At 42.6% G+C, this 23167-nt stretch overlaps 1 protein-coding gene across 1 annotated transcript; it reads right to left on the bottom strand.

Moving 5' to 3' along the window:
* Nucleotides 1–5881: 5881 nt before the first annotated feature.
* On the bottom strand, nt 5882–22275 carry LOC108919441 (transmembrane protein 151B). The gene is made up of 2 exons (XM_018727404.1): nt 22192–22275; nt 5882–7441 (listed from the first exon to the last, which is right to left on the bottom strand). The coding sequence occupies exons 1-2, from the start codon at nt 22273–22275 to the stop codon at nt 5882–5884; spliced, it is 1644 nt and encodes a 547-aa protein (XP_018582920.1).
* Between the last annotated feature and the right edge of the window lie 892 nt (nt 22276–23167).

Raw genomic sequence — 23167 nt, 5'->3', positions numbered from 1 at the left:
CGTGAATATTAGTTTTTCAAAAGACTGGAGTACATGTAAAAGAAGCCCAAATGAACAAGCTGTAGAAAGTCCGGTGGTTTTGAAATTTTACAGCTTTGAGTTATCAGTGAAGTGCCACCACTCCATCACCCCAACCTTCCTACAATACCTCTGGATCCAAGATATGTGCAGTTCTCTGTTCTTCAAGTTGAACAACATACAACGTACAACTGTTTTTAAATTTGTTGTAATTATGCTTTTATTTATTACTTTGCTTGTATTGAGTATTAATAAGTTTCTTGTGATGTATGGGGTAAAGGAAAGGATAGAAGAGCTGCAGGTAAGCACCTACACCGTATACCATCCTTTTAGTCTTTATTTATGGCATATTATAAATACTCCCACCAGGACACTGAAATGCTCAAGCACAGGCACAAGCTGCCATGACTCACTAGAAGGAGATGCCTGAAGGCTATTGACTTGTGAAAATTTGTGTTGATGTTTAAGTTGTTGGTACTGGAGTGCTTTCTCAAATTGTACTCCTTCGTCACATTTACCAATACATATGCATTTACCAATACATATACACATTTACCAATAAATATGTCAGTGCTAAGGCTGTCTTTAGAAAACTCTATCCATATTTCATGTGTTGTCCTACTTGAGTAAGCTGTGCACATCAGGGGTGCTCCACCCTACTAGGGGTGAAGTCTTTGCCTTTTTGAGTAGTTGCCTTGACAGGACTGTGAGGCTGAAAGACAGTGGAAAGCCCCTTGTCATTTGTCTACTCCTTGTTCTCTGAAGCCTGTGTTTCACAAATGAGGTGTCTTGGGAGCACCTAATTAAGCTTGGTTACCAAGGTAAGTGCTAACCAGTGGAAGTTAGTCTGGCTGTAAGGAACAGCCTCTGTTCGCTCCTCACTAAATCAAAGAAGGCAGCAAATTCAGGTGCTGTTGTAGAGGACATATATATAAAGCTGGTTGTGCTGGAGTTTTTGAAAGCCTCTGCTGTCATCATAGGCTTGGAGCACTGAAGTTTATGAATGTTACTTAATGTGCCTAGAGGACAAAAAATTGTAATGCTCTTGCACAACAGCTGTGACTCAATAAATATGTACACAGGTATTTAAATATTTAGTGTGGAATCCACAGAATAATTATTACAATACTTTAATTTTCATTTAGTCATATTACTAATATGTAATAGTATTTATAGAACACATTGAACATTATTTTTTTGAAAACTGAATTTGAGAACCTAAATTTTATCAACTTAGTGATGCAAAAAATAAGAACAAATAATGTATAGTTTTATTACAGTGTACATAAAATCCTGATACTAATGATCACAAAATACATAAACAATTAAGCTCAATTTGTTCCTTAGCCTGTGACAAGTATTATTAATATTATGTGGAAGAATTGGCAAAAAGTTCTGCCCCTGCATTCAAGACTGACCGATCTAAAAGTTGTTTAATGACTTGATATAATATTTGGATGGTATTCTTGACAAAACAGTTGCGCTGGATTCTAATATTATTTGATATTACCAGAACATGTGTTTGACAGCTTGACATGGTTATCTGTATTACACTATGATGTGGCTAACATTATATTGTCATACAGTGCAGCTACAATTTTTCCAATTTTTGTGAACTGCATAGCTAATTCTTAAAATACATTGTACACTATGTAGCTTAGCTTACAAACACAACTTGTAACAGAAAACTTTAACTCATTTTGTTTGAGACTCCGAAGTTTTGCCCACCAAGTTGCAATCGCAGTAAGCACTTAATAATGTTATGACTCAAGTTTAACAAACATAAAAGAAATGATAAATAAAAATCACCAGCCATTGCTTTGAAATGCTGCACCTATAGCCATTTTTTTGGGCAGAATTTCTACTCATACTCAAAAAATCAATAAAGATCTGTAGTTAATAGTAAAGGGCTACTATTAATACTTTTAAACTTGTAATGGCAGTACAAATGACCAAATATACTTCTCCAAGTTGGTCTTTTAAGCTTAATTGATTATGTCCACACGTTATGTTATGTAGCAACAATATGAAGCATGTGAAAGGTCCAGTTCATTTTTGCAGAGGAGAGTTCATAAAATAATAAAACAAAAACAGGACAGCTGGTCATTTTAAAGTGGGTGATGAGGTAGGTGGCTATGTTGCAGTAAGTGACTAGTATTTTATGTTGACATGGAATTGATGTTAAAAGCCTGTGAACATATCCATGTGTTTAGCCTGTACTTTATATAGTCATTACATGATGAGATTTTGAATTCTTTTCAAAACCCATCTCGTGCTTCTCATCCTTCCCGCTGTTTGGCACAGCAAATACCATTGTTTAACAATAATATGCATAAAACACCATCACCACAACCTGTAAACAAAATTTTATTTGATACATTTTATAACAGTCACTGCCATTTTTGTAATGACAACATATAGATAGCTTTACCACAAAACATTCTTGTTCCAGACATTTTGTTTCTGTAGACTATGCATCATTGCAAGTAGGCATGCTAGTTTCATTTTACACTTTTTGAGTAATGACAAGTGACTAGTGAGTTGTGATTTTAAAAATCCAAAATTCAACTGTTACTTTTGAATGATTACATTGCTCTTGTACATACCCTGTGCATCTTTTTTCTGGATGGCTCGGTAAATAATTCTATTCATACAGATACTCTTGTATCTGAATGAAGCATATTAATCTGAAAAACCTTACGTGGTCAATTTGTACCAGTATTTAGGGTTAGATGATCATGTTATGTATCTTAACTATACTTGCTTGAACAATGGAGGATGCAATTTATAGTTTCCTTTACTATTTTATATGGTCTTTCTTAAAGATATCACAGAATCCAAATGACCATGCCATCGTCAGTGAGTGAGTGATTTAACCATTCATTCGAGGCTGACTTTCGGTCACTTTATGGATCATCATTCTCCATGCTTTGCGATCTTTGACCGCTTCTTTCAATTCTTTCATGGGTATGTTCGTGTCGACCTTGATTATGTCCAGGCAGTATGTTCTTTGACGCCCTCTTCTTCTCGTCCCACTGACTATGCCAAGCATTAATGTTGTTTCCAAGGAAATAGCTTGCATGATATGACCAAAGTAGGGGGTGCGGTGGCGCAGTGGGTTGGACCGCAGTCCTGCTCTCCGGTGAGTCTGGGGTTCGAGTCCCGCTTGGGGTGCCTTGTGACGGACTGGCGTCCCGTCCTGGGTGTGTCCCCCTCCCCCTCTGGCCTTACGCCCTGTGTTGCCGGGTAGGCTCCGGTTCCCCGTGACCCCGTAAGGGACAAGCGGTTCTGACAATGTGTGTGTGTGTGTGTGTGATATGACCAAAGTATGAGAACCACTGCTTGGTGATTTTGCCCTCCAACGATATCTTTGTTTTGACTCGCTCTAGGATCGCAGCAATATAAATATATATAATGACCTGCCATTAATTGTGAACAAAGAATATGACTGTACTACAAGTCAAGTATTTTTGGAATACCTGACAAAATGTGATGTGTATAATATTACAGTATCCTAAAAAATGTAATAAACTAATGAATTAATATATAATATTTTGTTCATGGGGGGGTGCGGGGGTGCAGTGGGTTAAGCCGGGTCCTGCTCTCTGGTGGGTCTGGGGTTCGAGTCCTGCTTGGGGGTGCCTTGTGATGGACTGGCATCCTGTCTTAGGTGTGTCCCCTCCAGCCTCGTGCCGTGTTGCCGAGTTAGGCTCCAGCTCGCCGTGACCCCGCTTGGGACAAGCAGTTTCAGCCAGTGTGTGTATGTGTATTCTGTGCACCTTGTATAGTTAACATGTTAGTTTTCACAATTTAAATGTTGCTGGTCCAGGGGTGGTATTGCATACAGCATCTCAAGATAAAAGAACAGCCTTTTCACATACAAATGGAACTCCTATTTTATCACAAGTACCATCTTTATCAAGGAACACAAAGACAAAACAATCAGTACACATAATCCCAAATATTAAGAATTGGACCATTTTTATGCTATTAATACCCAGGTTACATAGTGGTGATTTCTTATTTCCTTTAAAGTTAATATATTATGTATGCATAAACTAGTTCTTTGCTAACATTTTTTCAGTTCTGTTGTCAGACTTTGTCATATCTCTGAAGGTAAAACTGCTTTATAATTGCAGAATAATCAGAAGACAGTGAACTAGATGTAACAAGATGAACAACATGTAGGGGATTCTGTCTTTTTGAAACCTCTGTTTCAAGTAACACTTCACATAGCTGACATTCTACACCACTGAATCTGCTCTGAATCTCTCACTGAATTGCACATCCAAATTTTTCTCAGAAATGTACTGTGACCTGGTGTCATGGTCATTGTCTTTTACGTCTATAGGTTAAGAATAATAATTTCATTAGTCATAACTATTCGGTGTGGTAAACGTATTGGAAAATTTGCTGCAACTAAACTAAATTAAAATGTAATAATGAAGGAATAAAGCATTCTCCTGTAGTTCTTACATTAATACTTTGTTACATTGTGGCAGCAGAGGGGCGCGGTGGCGCAGTGGGTTGGACCGCAGTCCTGCTCTCCGGTGGGTCTGGGGTTCAAGTCCCGCTTGGGGTGCCTTGCGACGGACTGGCGTCCCGTCCTGGGTGTGTCCCCTCCCTCTCTCCAGCCTTACGCCCTGTGTTGCCGGGTAGGCTCCGGTTCCCCGTGACCCCGTATAGGACAAGCGGTTCTGAAAATGTGTGTGTGTGTGTACATTGTGGCATCACTCCAAGCAGAAACTACCATACATATGTGTTATGACCATTTCTCTCGAGTTACCATGAATTCTTACAAAATACAAAAATACGATACACAGATAGTTCACAGGATTATTGTCAGTTCTCTTCTTTCTGCCTCATGAACATTAATTCTGGTTGCTATACAATAATGCATTCAAAGTTTGTGAAACTGATGAGCTAAATAAAGTAGAAAAATTAAGGCATTGTTTTCATCTATAGAAACACATAATGGAATTAAGAAAATTTAAACATTTGGCAAAGATCTCAGATTTTTTCATCTGCTTCTGTCAAGCTAGTTGATGATGTGTAGCTTGATTCGAGTTACAGAAAGTCTTGGTGGAGTGTTTGGAACATTATAGTCTAAATTACTACGCAACATGAAAAGGCAAGGAAAACGCTTTCTAACACTGAACTGTCTTGTACTTGCAACAGTGCTTCACATTCAGAATGTCCTCCAGGAAACCTACACACTTGTCTCTCTATAATGACATGGGGAGGGGTGTGGAGAGGGCGTTGCTTTGCATACATGCACATACACATACAAAGCAACGCCCTCTCCACACCCCTCACCATGTCATTTTAGAGAGACAAAGTATTATTTAAAGTATTACATTAATAATTTAAATCAGAGGTTAGGTACTAGTGTAGCTGAAATAAAAGCCCTAGATTGGAGCCAGCTGTCAGGCTTGGTTCCAAAAAGTCTCATAAGAGCTGAAACAAAGGATGAGACTCCAAGTGTCTGAATTTTCTCACTGGGAAGTGTGCAGACAAGGTCTTGCAGGTTACTTATATGTAAAAGTGGTAATGTCAAACCTATATTGATTTGGTTTGTTCAGATCCAGTTTTTTTGTCCCTGAAAATTCAGACATGATCCCAAACTGAATCGTTCCTTTCCTTGCAAATTTGCCATATGTACACAAAGCACCTAGGAAATGAGATAGCCAATTGCTGTAGAATTTTCTGCTACTGTTCATGTAAACTAAGCCCTTGCAAACAGTTTCAGGAGCAGTGTCTTGTTACCTCAGTTGGCATCCCAGAACTTCAAATACAGAGTGGGGGATCTTCTACTATCCATTGTATGTAGTCATCCAGTGACTGTCAGATTGCCAAGGATGTCTCAGAGTGAGGTCTCCAAACAGCAGGACCCCCGGCAGATGTAGTAGCGGTGCATCTCTGTGGAGTTCCCACAGCCCTCAGGCTGGTGTACGATGAGGACAGGGAAGAAGTGGGCATCCCAGTAGGTGGGGGGGTTTTCGTTGAGTGCCAGCTGGCTAGAATAAGAGTGGCAGCACTGCTCATCTAGGCAGCAATGATCTGTCAGTGTGCTGCTTTGGCTTCTCCACAGGCCCATGGTGCACCGTGACCCATGCATACGGCACAGTGAGAATCGGGATGTATCAAGGGACAGTTGAGAGGCATGCGGAGAGAAGATTGATGAGCAGCTGGAGCTGACTGCCTGCTCTCTCCTGCTCTGGAACTGGGAACAATGCTCACAGTCCTGGATCAGTGTCCCATAGCTGCGGGTTACATAGCTCTCCCGCAGGAAGCAGCTGGAGGAACCAATCCTCCCTGAACCAGAGCCTGAGCCACCGAGGTCCATCAGCATGGCTTCAGAGTAGCTCGGTATCAGTTGGCGGTTGGATCGAATGTGCCACTCCAGCTCTGTGCTGTCTACTGTTTCTGCCCGAAGAAGGCTGTACCTACCATTTTGTCTGGGCAGTTCATCCCCAGAGAGAGAAGGACTACTGTTAGTGTATTCCAGACCAAAGAGCTTCTCTACATGGTAATGTACATACGCTGTGCGATACTCAGTGAAGACTCGAAGAGGCCAGGACAACATGAGCAGTGCAGCCAGCCAGAAAGCCACATGGGACACATACCAGGGTAGCCGTTCAGGGTCCACATAAGCTATCAGGTGTTCCTTGAAGTCCACATTCTTGAGCTGCATCCCCTCCCGTGCCTCCATATAGTCATCTAGGCCCTCAATTTCAGAGAAGAATCTGGCTCGCTGGTTGAGGTAAGCATTCTCTGGAGCAGTACCAGCAAAGCTGAAGCACTTGGTGAAGCACAGTCGGGTCGCTGGGTGCCCCTCAAGGCCTCGCAGGTCCCGTGATACATCCTTAACTCCACAGTGGCCGTAGTCAAACTCTCCTTCAGCCACATGTGTATTGACACGCTCATGGTACACTTGTGTGGTGGTGTAGGCATCTCCGTTGCGGTAACGTGTGACCTGCCTCGTTCTCCGGACAAAGTGGTAGCTGATGGCCTTCCACCAGACACATGGCTGGGCTTGCCGCATGCGCAACACCCGCTCGTACACGCTGTCCACATCAACCTTACACTGTAGCTCGCTTCGTGCTTGGCAGTGCCAGCACTCCACTAGGTACACAACATAGAGCATCAGCAGGAAGGCCAGTGGTATGTAGACATAGCCATCAGAGCAAGGGCTCTCGTGGTAGATCATAGAACGGCCCCTCATGCCGCCACTGCGGGGGGAGGACATAGATGCTGTTAGGGATGAGGTGGCAGAAGAATCGAAGCTGAGCTTGCTCTCTCGAGTGAGGTGGCACCAGGCCACAGCTCCTAGGCACCCATACATGAGTAGTGAGAGGAGCAGGCAGCGCCAGTGGGTCTCGCGGCACATGGAGGCACTGAGGGACTGCTTTATGGGCCACTGCTGTGGGAAAACACAGAAAGGCAGGGGTTCCCTTATTGCTTACTGTGGTTAACACCCAGTCATTTCTCAGAATCACATTTGAACTGGAGGGTGAGTTAATAAAAACCATAAAAGTTACATTCAATTCAATTTATTTTTATAGAGTGCTCTTCTCACGCAGTGACACAGAGCACTTTAACACAGGCATAAGGCAAGAAAAACAAATACAGATAAGAAACAAAGAAGACAGTTAACTAATGACTACCATAATATAGTACTTTTATAGAGCTACTATATAAGTATGAGCGGGGGGTGCGGTGGCGCAGTGGGTTGGACCACAGTCCTGCTGTCCGGTGGGTCTGGGGTTCGAGTCCCGCTTGGGGTACCTTGCGATGGACTGGTGTCCCATCCTGGGTATGTCCCCTCCCCCTCCGGCCTTACGCCCTGTGTTACCGGGTAGGCTCCGGTTCCCCGTGACCCCGTATGGGACAAGCTATTCTGAAAATGTGTGTGTGTGTGTGTGTGTGTGTATAAGTATGCCTAGTGGCCATGGAGGAAAGGAACAAAAACTCCTAATTGAAAGTTGAGGGAGAAAAAAAAACATCTGGGGGTCCAAGTGCCAGTGATTGCTCACCCCTCCTGGGCATTCTAGATTTTGATAACATGATTGCAAAACCCTGAGAACACATCAACGCACTTAAAATAACTGCATTTTTGAAGTTCATTACATTTATGTACAATTAATATTTTTTTTCTATATTTACATTTATTCATTTAGCAGACACTTTTTTCCATCCTGAAATACATCTCATAGAAAATACTGTGTGTGCAGAAAGAGAGGCTTAGATGCAGTTGCATGATTCTTATGTACATCTAGTTTGCTTCTTTCCACCATATGAACCAATGTACATCACATGAGTAGCTGCATAAAACTTTATCTGAATATCGACGATTCCTAATCACTTTCTTAGTAATAATTTTTAATATACAACCCCAATTCCAAAAAAAGGGACAGTATGGAAAGTGCTAATAAAAACAAAAATGAGTGATTATCAAATTTACTTTGACTTGTATTCAAACAAAAACAGTATAAAGACAAGGTATTTTCCTGTTTTACCTAATCAGCTGCATTGTTTTTTTGTAGGTATACGTTTATTCTGAAATTGATGTCTGCAGCACATTCCAAAAAAGTTGGGACAATTAAGTGTTTACCACTGTGTAACGTCACCTTGTCTTTTAATAACATTAAGTGTTTGGGCACTGAAGACCTCAGCTGGTTAAGTTTAGCAAGCGTAATTTTCCACCATTCCTCCACTATACAGATTTTCAGCTGCGCAACTGTAGAGGGACTATGTTGCCGCATTTTGTGCTTCATAATGCGCTGCACATTCTCAGTTGGAGACAGGTCAGGACTGCAGGCAGACCAATGTACCCGCAGTCTCTGCTTACGCAGACATGAGCTTGTAATCTGGACAGAATGCGGTTTGGCATCATCCTGCTTGGAAATGCAGGGACATCCCTGGAGAAGATAGCATCTGGATGGCAACATATGTTGCTCCAAAATTTGTACATTATCTTTCTACATTAATGGTGCATTCACAGAAATACAAGTTACCCATGCCAGGGGCACTGACACACCCCCATACCATGACAGATGCTGACTTTTGTACCTGATGCTGTTTACAGCTTGGATGGTCCTTTGCTTTTTGGCCCAGAGAACACGACGGCTGTTTTTTTTCCAAAAATCATTTGAAATGTCAACTCATCGGACCACAAAACACGGTTCCACTGTACTACTATTCATCTCATATGAGACCGAGCCTAGAGAAGTCAGCGGTATTTCTGAACCATGTTGCTGTATGGCTTTTGCCTTGCATAGTAAAGCCTTAACTTGCATCTGCGGATGCAGTGGTATATGGTGGTGACTGACTGCAGTATTCCCGAGCCCATGTCATGATACCCATTACAGACACATGACAGTTTTTTAAAACAGTGACATCTGAGGGATCGGAAATCATATGCATTCGGAAGTGGTTTTTGGCCTTGCCCTTTAACGCACCAAGATTTGACCAGATTCCTTGATTCCTTTCATTATATTGTGCACTGTAGAGGGTGAAATGTCCAAAATCCTACCTATTTGTCTTTGGGGAAAGTTTTTTCAAAGTGCTGGATTATTTGTGACACATCTGTTGAGAAATTGGTGAGCTTTGACCCATCCTTGCACTTAAAGTACTAGGCCTTTTTTGGAGGCTCCTTATATACTGTAACATGACATCACCTGTTTCACATCACCTTGTTATTTCAACTTGACACATAGTTATTAATCCTAAATTCCCCAGCCCAACTTTTTTGGATCATGTCGCAGACATCAATTTCAGGATAAACGTATACTTCTCACGCAGTTACACAAAGCTCTTAAACACAGGCATCAGGCAAAGAAATAAATATATCAGACAAAGAACCAAAGACAGTTAAGCTGCATTGTTTTTTCAAGACAGTAGTCATTAGGTAAAACATGACATACTTTATACTGTTTTTGTTTCAATCGGTGCTGTGGAGTTGAAGTTGGAAGCAACTATTGGGTTACTTGAGTTGGAGTCAGTAAAAATGTACCCACTCCGACTAAACATAATTTTGTCGAAGTCGGTACATTTTATGTACATATCTATGTAAATTACTAAATATAATTTATGCCGACATATAAGTCGATCCGGTGTATAAGTCGATCCCCAAAAATTAGAGTAATATAGGTTTGGGCCTATATTCAACGAATAAGTCAACCCACAAAATAACATTCAACGTTTTGGCAGAGCTGTGGAGTCGGAAGCAATTTTTGGGTTACTGGAGTCAGAGTCAGAGGTTTTGTGTACCAACTCCACAGCTCTGGTTTCAATAAAAGTCAAAGTAAATTTACAAATCACTCCTTTTTGCTTTATTAGCATTTTCCATACTGTCCCAACTTTTTTGGAACTGGGGTTGAAAACATTTACATTACATTACAGAAGTTATTGAATGACCTGATTTACAGAGATTACAATTCATTGCTTATTAATTAGTAACAAGTATCCATTATTTTACAGGACAAACATTTTTATAACTTCAACTAATTCCATTTAAGGCAAAAATGTCATCAAATGTCATTAGTCAAAATGCCCTCAAACAGTTTCGTGCTAAGTCTTGGTCAAAAGCCCTCAGAGATTCCTATTCTCATGACTACGTCTGCACCTCAACCAGCAGCACCTGGTCCAATTAAGCACCTGACTTCAATCGGAGCTCTCAGCTATAAAAACAATTCTCAGCCTCTTCCCAATTGCAGAATCTCATTTGAGACAACTGTCCCATCTGTGCTCTCCAACCTACCTTGCCTTGCTTTTTCCATTTCCTGTTCCTCATCGTTCCCCAGTCCTGCTCCATGTCTCTTCGGTAACGACCACCCACCTTGTCCCCCGACCATGACTTCTGATCCTCGCCCTTGTCCAGTTCACCGATTGACCAACCATTCGCCCGAGAACAAGTCTAATGACAATCCTGCACTTGGGTCCAGCCTCCTCTGAATCCTCTGTTTTCTATGACACCTATGTTTGACATTATTAAATATTTTACATTTTACTTGTTTTTAAAATGCAAAGAAAATTAAGTGTGGACCACACTACTGGGCAGTGAAACCTTAGTGTACTATAATGATAATAACATTCTGTGATGAAAAGTCACATCCAGCATGTTTACTTTTATCTACGGCTGGAGCCTCCAGATAATGTGTAATTTACCCCTTATGTGAGCCAGATCCTCAGCCCCACACCCCACACTGTCCAATACATCACTTAGTGTTGCCACATCCATGACAACAGATGGGACGAGCACACCTGCAGCGCATCAGGGAGACAAGGCATAAAGGGCTGCTCAGATGCACCAGCTTGCGGAACCTCATTTGAGCCACCACAATCCCAGCAAATACTCATCGTACTTCTTGACTCCCTGTTCCTCAGTTGCCCTGTTTCCTGTCTCCTTGTACCCCTTGGATCGATACTTCTGGCTCCCTGATTTTCAGTACTTTATAACGGACTTCATCTGTGTGGTTTGCACTTGTTACTACGGCTGCGCCTCGGTGACTTCTGCCTGTCTCGATTTCCACTCTGCCTGCCCTTTTGGATTTTAACGTTGCAATAAACACCAGCAACTGGGTCCGACAACTCCACTCCGTGTGTTTAACCATCACAAGTATCACAGACAACCACAGTAAAAGAACAGCTAGTAACCAGTATCAAATAGTTGAATTCAGAGGATTATTTTGTTAGATCCATTAAAAAATAGAAGGTAGTAGTAAGTATAGAAAGCTAACAGTGAATTTATGACTATGTGTCCAACTACCATTTAATTCTCTATAAAAAAAATCTAATTTTGTAGATATTCAAAACATCTCAACAACAATATATTTCTGGCACTGAGAGAATCCATAATGTCCCAGTGCTTTGCTGGCTGTACCTGATTTTCATATGTGATACTGACTTTAACAGGACACTAGAAAAACTACTTCCTGCTTAGTCTAGGCCTGATTCTGCACACAAGTCAATAAAATGACTATGATCAATGATTGATAAAGTATTGTAGAGATATTTTTAAAGTATAAACTGCTTCTAAGGAAAAAGAGGAGGATGTAATGTAAACAACTGATCAACTGCATAAAAGGAACTGGTAATTTTACTAATTTAGCTGATTCTATTCTCCAAAGCAACTTAAAATTATTTACTCATTTGTACAGCTGAGCAATTTTATTGGAGCAAGGTAGGGTATATACTACAGCTAGAGGTGAGATTCAAACCTCTGACCTTTAGGTCTAAAGGCAGCAGCTCTAATTATAACACTACCAGCTGCCCTATTACAGATCAAAGTGAGCACAGCTCTGCAAGTTATCTTATAAAATACTAAATGCTAATGCTAATGCAAATGCTAAATTCCATAAACAAGATTGGATTCCATTGCTATAAGTAGACAATAAAGGAAGATGCCTTTACCAGATGTCATTTTTATCCCTAAGGTGTTTATAATGGTGGAACCAGTTAGCATGTCTACAAGTCACATTAAATTTGGTCACTTGAACAAGACATACAAATGCAACTTTTGAATTTTCACTTGACTGCTAGACAAGCAAAATAAACTTAGATGTACTCCTTAATTTATGAACTACCTAAATAAGATGTTCTTGCCGAGTGGTATTTACCAGTTAAGTGTCCCGAGGGACCAGGTGACTAAGGATTTAGAATGAAGTGACAACATACACTAGTGTTTAAAAGTTTGGACTCGCCCAGAAATTTTCCTGTTTTTGAAAGAATTAATACTTTTGTTTTAAACAAGGTACCATGTGGCATGCTGAGGTGGCCAGGGAAGGGGGCGGAGAGAGGGACAAAGTCACCACAGCAGGGGCTAATCATGGGGCTGGGGCTATTTCTTCCCCTGTCTCTAATAGTGGGATGGAGGAGGAGAACATGCACATGAGCACGAGCCTGCCTACGCCTACAAGTACGCGGACAGTGTCAGGGTGACCGGTCCACGGCCCCTGTCCCAAACAGCCCCGGAGAAGCCCCATCCTACCTGCTCCCTGTTCCCTCTTTTTCTCCCCTTCCTTCCCCGTGATGGGGTAACCACAAATAAACCAGACGAGCACCACATCTGCAGTCTCTGGCATTTCGTCTGTTACATACCGTTAAACTGATTTAAAAATATAGCCAAAATATCATTACTACTGTTGCAAATGACTACTACTGCATAATGTGTCAGACTGCCAAAAAAACTTTTGGTTTCATTCAAAGATGTACCCAACTGCCTTGAGAGAAGAGGGCGAACTGGACCTAACCAGGGTAGAAAAAGAAGAAGACCCAACTGCATAAGTGGACAAGTATTATCAAAGTCTCTAGTTTGAAGAACAGATGCCTTATGGGTCCTCAGTTAGCTGCTTCCTTAGACACACACACACTGTCAAAACCGCTTGTTCCAAACTGGGTCACGGAAAACCAGAGCCTAACCTGACAACACAGGGCGCAAGGATGGAGGGGGAGAACACACATCCAGGACAGGGTGCCAGTACATTGCAAGGCACTCCAAGCAGGACTCAAAGCCCAGACCCACCAGAGGGCAAGACCCACTTCCTTAAACAGCACTCGCAAAATACCAGTGTCATCTGTAAGAGTGAAAAGACAACTCTGGGATGCTGACATTAGAATAAGAGTTTCATAGAAAAAGTCATATCTGAAATTGGCAAATAAGAGGAAAAGGTTAAAATGGGCAAAAGAATGCAAACATTGGATGGTGGATTACTGGAAAAGAGCTTTATGGACAGATGAATCAAATTTTTATGTGTTTGGATCTCGAGGGAAAACGTATGTGAGATGCAGAGCAAATTAACAAATGCTGGAGGAGTGCTTGATGCCTTCTGTCAAGCATGGTGAAGGAAATGTAATGGTATGGGGCTGCTTTGGTGCTGGCAAGGTGAGACATTTACACAGAGTGCAAGGAATAATGAATTACAAAGGTTACTGCTCTATTTTAAATCATGCCATCCTCTGTGGTCAGGGCCTGATTGGTGCTAATTTCATCATGCAGCAGGACAACTATCCAAAGTATTCTTCTATGCAAAACTTACTTGGCGAAGAAACAGGAAACCAGAGTACTGCCTTAGAAGGACTGGCCGGCACAACTGAGGATTATTTGATGAATGCAAAGTGTAATGCAATTTTATTTCTATGAAAAAAAAAAAATTAATGACATTTTCAATGTATTGACTATCATTTGTGATCAATGCTACCTTGGTGAATAAAAGTATCTATTTCTATGAAAAAAAAAAATCAGGTGCATAGCTTCACTATGCTGCATATCTTTATGTAGAACTACGTGTAGGCGGTGAGCCCCGACCCACTCGGCCCAGATATCAGGTCGGTCACTGCTTCATCCACGTCCATAGGCTCGTGCTGCACGGCGATGTCGGGTGCGCGAGAAGTCGATGGTTGCGGCTCCGAGGCCGACTGAGTCGATTTTGCAGCCTCCTGCGCCACCTTCTCCCAGGCAAACTGCTCACGCTTTCGCTGAGCCGGTGTCTTGGCTGGTGTCTTTCGAGTCCCGGAGGCCTCGGCTTTCTCCCTAAGTGCAGCTCATTGGTCGCGAAAATACTTTGCGTCGTGTTTCTTGGGCATTTTTGAAATTTTTAATTTGATGATCCGCCTTTGGGCCCCCTACCTCGGTCTAAATTTAGGTTTTCCTGCCGGCACGATACGCGTCTGACAGCGCGGTTCTCTCGCTACGAACTGAGGTTCTGACGTCAACGCTAGTATGACATGTGGTTCAAACGTGGTGATATCTAGCGCAACGCATGGCAACTCCTTTAACATCCATGGCGTGTGCTTGTGCACGCACACAGACAGAGACAGACACAAAGGGTAATTTCCAGAAGGAAACTGAAGTTAACAGAGAAAACTGTGCCCAGGCTGAGCTGGGTTTGAACAAAGAGACCCAAACCGTGAGGCACCACTGTGCCACCTTGCTGCATAAGGACAATAGAAGAGAAGAACAAAATTTTAACAGAAAATAATAGTATGATAATGATAAGGGAAAAAAGGGGAGTAGAACAAAGAAGTATACAAATGTTTTATGTGTAAGTGATTTTCAACAGTTTTAAGCATGGGTTTAAAAGCTGCCAGGGCAGTTCTGTTCTAGACTTGGTTGTGACTGACATTTTCTTTGCATTTAATTGATAAGGTAGGCAATTTTACATTTGGTGGAACAAAAGATAAACCTTTCCTGGCTCAAAAACACATTATCTTTTTTCCCATTTAAATTAATGACGATGAAGAATTTTCACACACATACATTGGCTGAAGCCACTTGTCCCAAGCGAGGTTGCGGTGAGCCGGCAATAAAGGATGTAAGGCTGGAGGGGGAGGGGACACACCCAGGACAGGATGACAGTCTGTCACAACGCTTCCCAATGAAGAATTCTTTTCATGTGAATTCACTTTAGAAGCAGATCTTCAAGAGTGAATTAAACTCATTACGCAGAGAAAGTCTGTACAGATAAACCTCTACTTATGTATATTTGACTTACGTAAATCCGGATTTAGGTAAAAAATTCGTGGCATACACATTATTATATTGATAAAACTTTTATTTTACGTAGCCAGACAAGGCAGGAAGTTGCATCTTCCCAGTTCTTGCGAACGCATCTCCTCTCGTTAGTGTAATGCTTTTCTTACATATTTTCTACCCTTTTCATTTACAATGCTTGGTGGTAAACATCTGATTGAAGAAAAACAAGAACCATCTCGCAAGTGTACAGCTATTGATTTGGAGATGAAATTAAACATACAGTAATAAGGAAGTATGAAGGCGGACAAAGATTATAGTCCATAGCACAGGAACAAGGTTTAGCCGTATCGAAGGGAATATGATAGTGAAGGATGCTGCTCATATAAAGGAGCCCGTTAAGGGAACAGCTAGCATGAAAACAACAATACTGATGAAGAAACATCAAGGTGCAATACTGAGATGAAAAAATGATAAATTATGCAAAATCAGCATGTTCTTGTGTGCCAGCATACTACTAGATATAAGGTAATCACGCAGAGTATAATACTGTACACAGTAGTATAAGACCGTATGCAGTAGTTCATTTTTTTTAATCAAATTTATGCTTTATAGAAATGTAAAAATTTATTTAATTGACTAGGCCTGTGTCTTATTACAGTATTTAATATGTCTGAGATTTACTAGAGAATAATATTGTGTAGCGGGTGCGGTGGCGCAGTGGGTTGGGCCGCAGTCCTGCTGTCCGGTGGGTCTGGGGTTCGAGTCCCGCTTGGGGTACCTTGCGACGGACTGGCGTCCTGTCCTGGGTGTGTCCCCTCCCCCTCCGGCCTTACGCCCTGTGTTGCCGGGTAGGCTCCGTGACCCCGTATGGGACAAGCGGTTCTGAAAATGTGTGTGTGTGTGTGTGTGTGTGTAATATTGTGTAATTTTTTTATACCTGTGTTTGCAACAAACATGAAGGAAATGAAAAGGCTTGGCTCTGTAACGGGGTGGGGGGGATCCGACATACGTAAATTTTGACTTACGTAAGGGGGTTGAAGAATGGTCTATTTGCGTAAGTCTACTTCTGCTCGCCTGGTGGTCCCACGCACAAAAAGTAAAGAACAGAGGTTCACGGTTCTGGCTCCGTTATGGTTGAATGACCTCTCCCCCTCTCACTCAGAACTGCAGAAACTGTGTAAATTCAAGAAGAGTCTGAAAACACAACTTTTCTGGACTCACTTCACCCAAGATCTCTCCAGCTCATGTATGGTGTAAATGTTCATGCACCATTTAAACAATGATTAAAGCTTAAGCTTTCAAATGCACAGCTGTACATGTACCCCCTATGGCGCAGTCTAGCAATATTTGGGAGAAGTATTTTCAAAGTACAGGCTGTAGTGACTCTATACCCTAGGCCTCCGTATTACTTGTAATCTCTCTGTGGGGGCAATCATGCCAGTCTCTGTCTCCAAAGGAACTGCAAAAGCTCTGGAGCAGGAAAGTGGCCACTTACACACTCTGTGTGTTGAGAAATGAAGCAATTGGTGCTATCAGACCTTGTGTTTTGTGGCTCCCTGGCTGTACCGTGCCAGAATGAAGGACTGCCCCATACACTCTTTTGCACAGACAGCACATCTCCGAAATCTCTATTGCTGGCAAGAGGACAGGGTTTGTCAACCATCTAAGGGCCTGCAAACTGTTATCCCACGCTGGTCAGCTTCATCCCAACTCCCACTTTCGTCTATAAACACTGATTGGGAGAGTTTGAAGCTCCAGACAGAACTAATACTTAAGGGTGAAGGGCTAATATAGCAAGAATGATTATGAGAAATGTGGCATAACGACATGACGATGACAAACATCATCAGTGATACTGGACAGCTCCGAACTGGTCTTTAGAAAATCCAAACTGCAGCTGTAGCAGTTAAGTACACTGGCCAGAAATCCTCCCAACATCACCTGTAAAAAGGTATTCCTTTGATGGCCAAGGCATAAATAGCTGGAAACAACAGGTAGTTGTTGTTTTGCAGTTGTTAGCAACAAACATTTATATGACTAATTTATCTGCTACTGTTCTCCAAAGCAACTAACAATGATTTGCCTTGTTCTCCAGCCAGATAATTTCCCCAGAGAAATTTCAGAGTATCGTGCTCATGGGTACTACAGCAGGGGGAGGAATTGAAATGTGGGCCTTTTGATTGGAAGACAGTTCCCAAACCACTGGTCTGCCATTTACCCCAAGTAGCACAAAATCATACCCAAGAGATATTGAGTTGGGAAGTCAGTAGAGAAGAGAATAGAAAAGGAAAAGCTTGGTGCAGTGTGGTTTACTCCCCATGGTAACAGGCAAAGTGGTGAGGAGACTAATGAACCCCTGAGCACTGTGTTGCTTCAAAAGGGTTGACTTTGTTAACATTTGAGCTCTTTTAACAGCTCTACTCATAACTTCTTTTACGATTTACTGCTGTCATATCACTGCATAGTGGTTGCACTTCCAAGTTAGTTAAATAAATACTACTAATAAGTAAGCACTAACACTGTTAATAATACTAAAACAAAACAAGTCATGTGAGCTGGTGGATGGTGCAACCCAGGGCAGGAGGCGGAAGCGGCAAGATATTCAGCTCTGCCGGACCCACCCCTGTCCTAAGAAAATAATGATGCTCAGCTGCCCAATAAACCAATTTTTTGAAAAATTCTGCTGTTCAGTACTCTGGTCTTACCTATGTGACCACCTAAGCCCCACAACCGGCCAAAGTAGTTACCAGTCAAGTGTTTCCCTGTGTCCAATTGCCTGGAATTGTAGCAATCTCCACATGCTACACAGTAAATTACCAATAAGCACTGATCACCTCACAGACATTAAATTTTATGTTGGATTTTAATCTTTAAATAAAAAAAGTTCCTAGAGTAGATCTGTTAACCCTCTACTGGTTAAAATCTGACTGCTCTACTACAAGTGGAGATGGGATTTGAACCTGCAACACTCATATCATACTCATATATTTTCTCCTCAAGCATTAAAGTAACCAACCACTTGTCCCAAGCAAGGTCGCAGCAAACTGGAGCCTACCCAGCAACACAAGGCACAAGGCCAAAGGGGGAGGGGCCACACCCAGGATGGGACACCAGTCCGTGGCAAGGCACCCCAAGCAGGGCTGGAACCCCAGACCTGCCACACAGCAGGTACTGGCCAAACCCGCCACGCCACCACTTTAAAGTAACTACATCTGAAATCCCAAAACAATTAAAAATTAATGTTTGTAAAATCGTGTGGGGGCGCGGTGGCGCAGTGGGTTGGACCACAGTCCTACTCTCTGGTGGGTCTGGGGTTCGAGTCCCGCTTGGGGTGCCTTGCGACGGACTGGCATCCTGTCCTGGGTGTGTCTCCTCCCCCTCCGGCCTTACGCCCTGTGTTGCCGGGTAGGCTCCGGTTCCCTTGTGACCCTGTATGGGACAAGCGGTTCTGAAAGTGTGTGTGTGTTTGTAAAATCTTTTGCCTACTACCTATGCCTTCTGCTTGCCCACATATTTTCTCAGTCAATCAATTGCATAGTATGGACTATAGACAACATGCAAAAACAACAGTAGACTGCTTCAGTAATTTATCACTATAAACATGAATGTAATGTGCTTTTAGCAGCAGTGGAATTACCAGCTCAAATACATGTGGTTTAACGTTAGTTTTATTCTGAATTAAAATATTAGCTTCCAAAACAAAATCTTTAAGAGGGATTTTTTTAAAGAAATAGCACTTTGCACTTTCATTAAAATATTCCTTCACTGATTTATGGAGGCAATTTGCTGCAACAGGTAATCAGCTTTGAAGATGCAGATACAGTGTTGACTGGTAGCTGCAGTGTACACACAGGACAGCGAAGGGTGACCAAGAAGACACTTTACATCGGTAATACATAAAACTTCCTGAAACCCCATCCACCTATTCAGTCTCAGACAGAACTTCCATCAACAGTTACAAAAATTAATGTAACCAAAGAATGTCTTTGATTAACCCACTACAATAGACACACACACACACACACACACACTTTCTGAACCGCTTGTCCCATACGCGGTCGTGGGGAACCGGAGCCTACCCGGCAACAGAGGGCGTAGGGGACACAGCCAGGACGGGATGCCAGTCTGTTGCAAGGCACCCCAAGCGGGACTCGAACCCCAGACCCACCGGAGAGGAGGACCCAGTCCAACCCACTGTGCCACTGCACCACCGCACCCCCTACAATACATTTCCTCCATAAAAAGTAGGGTGTTACAGTCATGTACATGCAGTACATCCTCAGGCAGAACTGCAGTAATTGCGACAATAAGACAGAGTGAAAGCAGAGCTCAGCATACACTCAGCAATCTCTGGAGCACAAAAACAAATTAAAATGGTCTGTGTGCAGCCATCAGCATTCAGCGTCCCTGAGAAGATGGGCTATCACTTCTATATTCCATTTCATTTTCTGTGAGCTGCAGTAGGATGAAAGGCTGTTCTGTGAAACTTCAGTGAAAAACATCACACCAAGATGAATGTGTGTTTCACTAAAAAAGGTACAGGTGCACAGCAGTATGCTCTTCGTAAAACTGCACTAATATCACTTTCTCAAACAGCCAAACCCTAACACTGTTTGAGTAAAGAGAATAAGCAGACTTCAAAATGCACAGTTACTGTATTAGGATTCTGCTGTAACCAGATTTTCCTTGCAGCTTTAAATAGCAAACAAAAATACTATACATTGTTCTGATAAACTGGTTTTGATTTTAAAGTAAAACAGAACTATAAATTACATTTAAACATTTATCTGATGCTTTTCTCCAAAGCAACTTACAGTATTAAGCTACTTACAATTATGTACCCATTATGTACCAAGGTGGGTAATTTTACTGGAGCAATTTAGGGTAAGATCCATGCTCAAGGGTACTACAAGTGGCGGTGGGATTTGAACCTGCACTTGCACCTTCACCATTCATTCATGCATCATACTCATATAATTTTCTCCTTAAGCTTTAAAGTAACTACATATGAAATCCCAAAAGAATTTAAAATTAACTTTTGTATAGGTAGTTGGAAGAAGATTTTACCTTTTGCTTGCCCACATATTTTCTTGATAAATCAATTGCACGGTATGGACTATGGACAACATGCGAAAACTTTACAGTAGACTGCCTCAGCAATTTATCAGTATAAATATAAACCACTAAATATTTGAGAAAAAATGTGAAAGGTGCCCCATTAGTTACTGATCAATTACTTTCTAATACAAAATGCTACAAAACATTTTCTGTACCGAAGCAAAAAATACAGTAGGCCTACATGTAATTCTGGAAATTTTGTTAAAAAAAAAAATCTTCTGGTTGAAGCACATCAGAAAGTGTCATGTTACACCCAAATAGAGTTGTGCTTCAGCTCTGGCACAGTGGCCAGTGCTTTTCCTACTTCCTGGTCATTTCAATCAGCATAATCTTTCAGCATAAGTCTTTTATTTGAATAAAGTTTTCTCTTTATGATTGTCATCATTGTCATATAGCTGCATGGCAAACACTTGTATGCTAAGCATTATAATTAAGTTGATTGCACACTGTGTACAATTATACTCCTGAAATGAAGGATAAACAGAGGGTCTTGTCTAAGGCTTCTGATGGCACTAAGGAATCTGCTGCTCATTATTACTAGTTATCATTACGTAGCCTTTATTTCCTCTGTCCCAGGTAGCAGATAGGGTTAGAGAAGCAGCAGCAATATGCCCATTTTTACAGCAGAGTGCATGAATGTAGTGTAGGTAGGAGGTTCTCGGTTCTGGCTCCATTGTGGTGGAATGACCTTCCCCTGTCACTCAGAACTGTGGAAACTCTGTCTATATTCAAGAAGGGTCTGAAAACTCACCTCTTCCGGATCCACTTCGCCCAAGATCTCTCCAGCTCATTTACGGTGTAATTGTTCACGCATCATAACTTCATGACTATCCCCTGATACAACCCTTATTCAGCCACTAGGCCGGCACTGTACTTGCTTATTTGTGTATTTTAGAATATCAAAAAAACAAAAAAAAAAAAAAAATGGTGGGAGGGTATCAGGATTTGTCTGTCCTGTGTTTTATGCACCTACTTAAACAATGCATCTCAGTGCAGCAAGTGGTAGGTAACAAACTAGGTTTACTTGAGACTTTCATATCTGCAGCTATGTCTCTTTCTCTTAATGTAATGCATAAGTTGTACTTCTGTTGAGATGTATGTCGCTGTGAACAAAAGCATCTGCTAAATTAATAAATGTAAATGTAGGTACATTACTCCAAGATACCCCAGCACGGCATGTGCCTTGAACCAGAACCACTAGACTACCAGCTACAGCTAGGTTAAGCCTGCTTAGGGTGGTAAAGACGATGCCCATGGCTGCAAGTGGTCAAGCTTCTGTGGTGATCCCTCGTGTGCTAAGGTAGCATCCTTCCCAGCAGAGCTTTCTTGGAGATTCTTTCCCTTGGAGACAACATGTCCATGAAACACAACCCAGGAAGGAAGTGCAGCAAGACAACCAGCAACAGCAAGTTTCTGCACCAACTGCTTTTGTTAAATAATCTGTCTGTGGACATTATGAGCAGAATCCAGATCCTTATAGAATGTGGAGTGAAACCGAGTGAAACGGCGTCGCTCGCGCCTGTACCTGCGGTTCGGCACCCGCCGCGCACACCGGCTTGCTCACGCCTCTTCAGCCTCACCTCCTCCGAGGCGTCCATGGTGCCCGCAGCGTCCGCGGCTCCGTCTTCCGCGGCAGTGCCACTGTCCAGCTCGGGAGACAACATGCCGTCAGGACTCGTCCCTCCGTCCACTGTGCAGCCCGTGTGACGCGGCTCCGGAGCCCAGGAAATCGGGACGCCGCTAAGCAGGTGGCTGCAGAGAGGGGGGCGGGGACGCTGGGACTGCAGAGGCAGTCAGACACGGTCAAGGGCGAAGGAAACCCCGCCAGCAGCCTGGACAGCACTGGACAGAGGAAGCGTGGTAGACCACCACATGACAGCAAGGTACACCATCACATCACAGTGTGGTACACTACCACATGACAGGAAGGTACACCACATCGCACTGTGGTACATCACCACGTCACAACAGCGGACACTACATTATAGCAGCGTGGTACACTACCACATGACAGCAAGGTACACCACATCACAGCGCTACACGCTACCACATCACAGCGTACTACACCACCACATGACAGCACAGTACACCATCAGATCGCAGCGTGGTACACTACCACATCACAGCACGGTACCTCACATCGCAGCACTATACACTACCACAGCACATGATGATGGTAAGGTACAATACCACAGCAAAGCACGGCATACTACCACATCACAGTGCTGTCCACCACATCACAACATGACAACATGAAAAAAAACAACAGAGTGCAACAAGCTGACACACAATAACTGCCCAAAAACAAACAAACACAAACACACACTTTCAGAGCTACTTGTCCCATACAGGGTCACGGGGAACCGGAGCCTACCCAGTAACACAGGGCGTAAGGCCGGAGGGGGAGGGGACACACCCAGGACGGGACACCAGTCCATCACAAGGTACCCCCAGCGGGACTTGAACCCCAGACCCACCAGAGAGCAGGACTGTGGTCCAACCCACTGCACCACCGCACCCCTTGCCCAAAAACACAAAGGTTCAAAAGAGTATATA

The sequence above is a fragment of the Scleropages formosus genome, chromosome 15 (assembly GCF_900964775.1).
Source record: "Scleropages formosus chromosome 15, fSclFor1.1, whole genome shotgun sequence".
Classification (NCBI taxonomy): Eukaryota; Metazoa; Chordata; class Actinopteri; order Osteoglossiformes; family Osteoglossidae; genus Scleropages; species Scleropages formosus.
The sequence above is the reverse complement of the archived record's forward strand: the minus strand, read 5'-3'. Positions and strand labels throughout refer to the sequence as shown.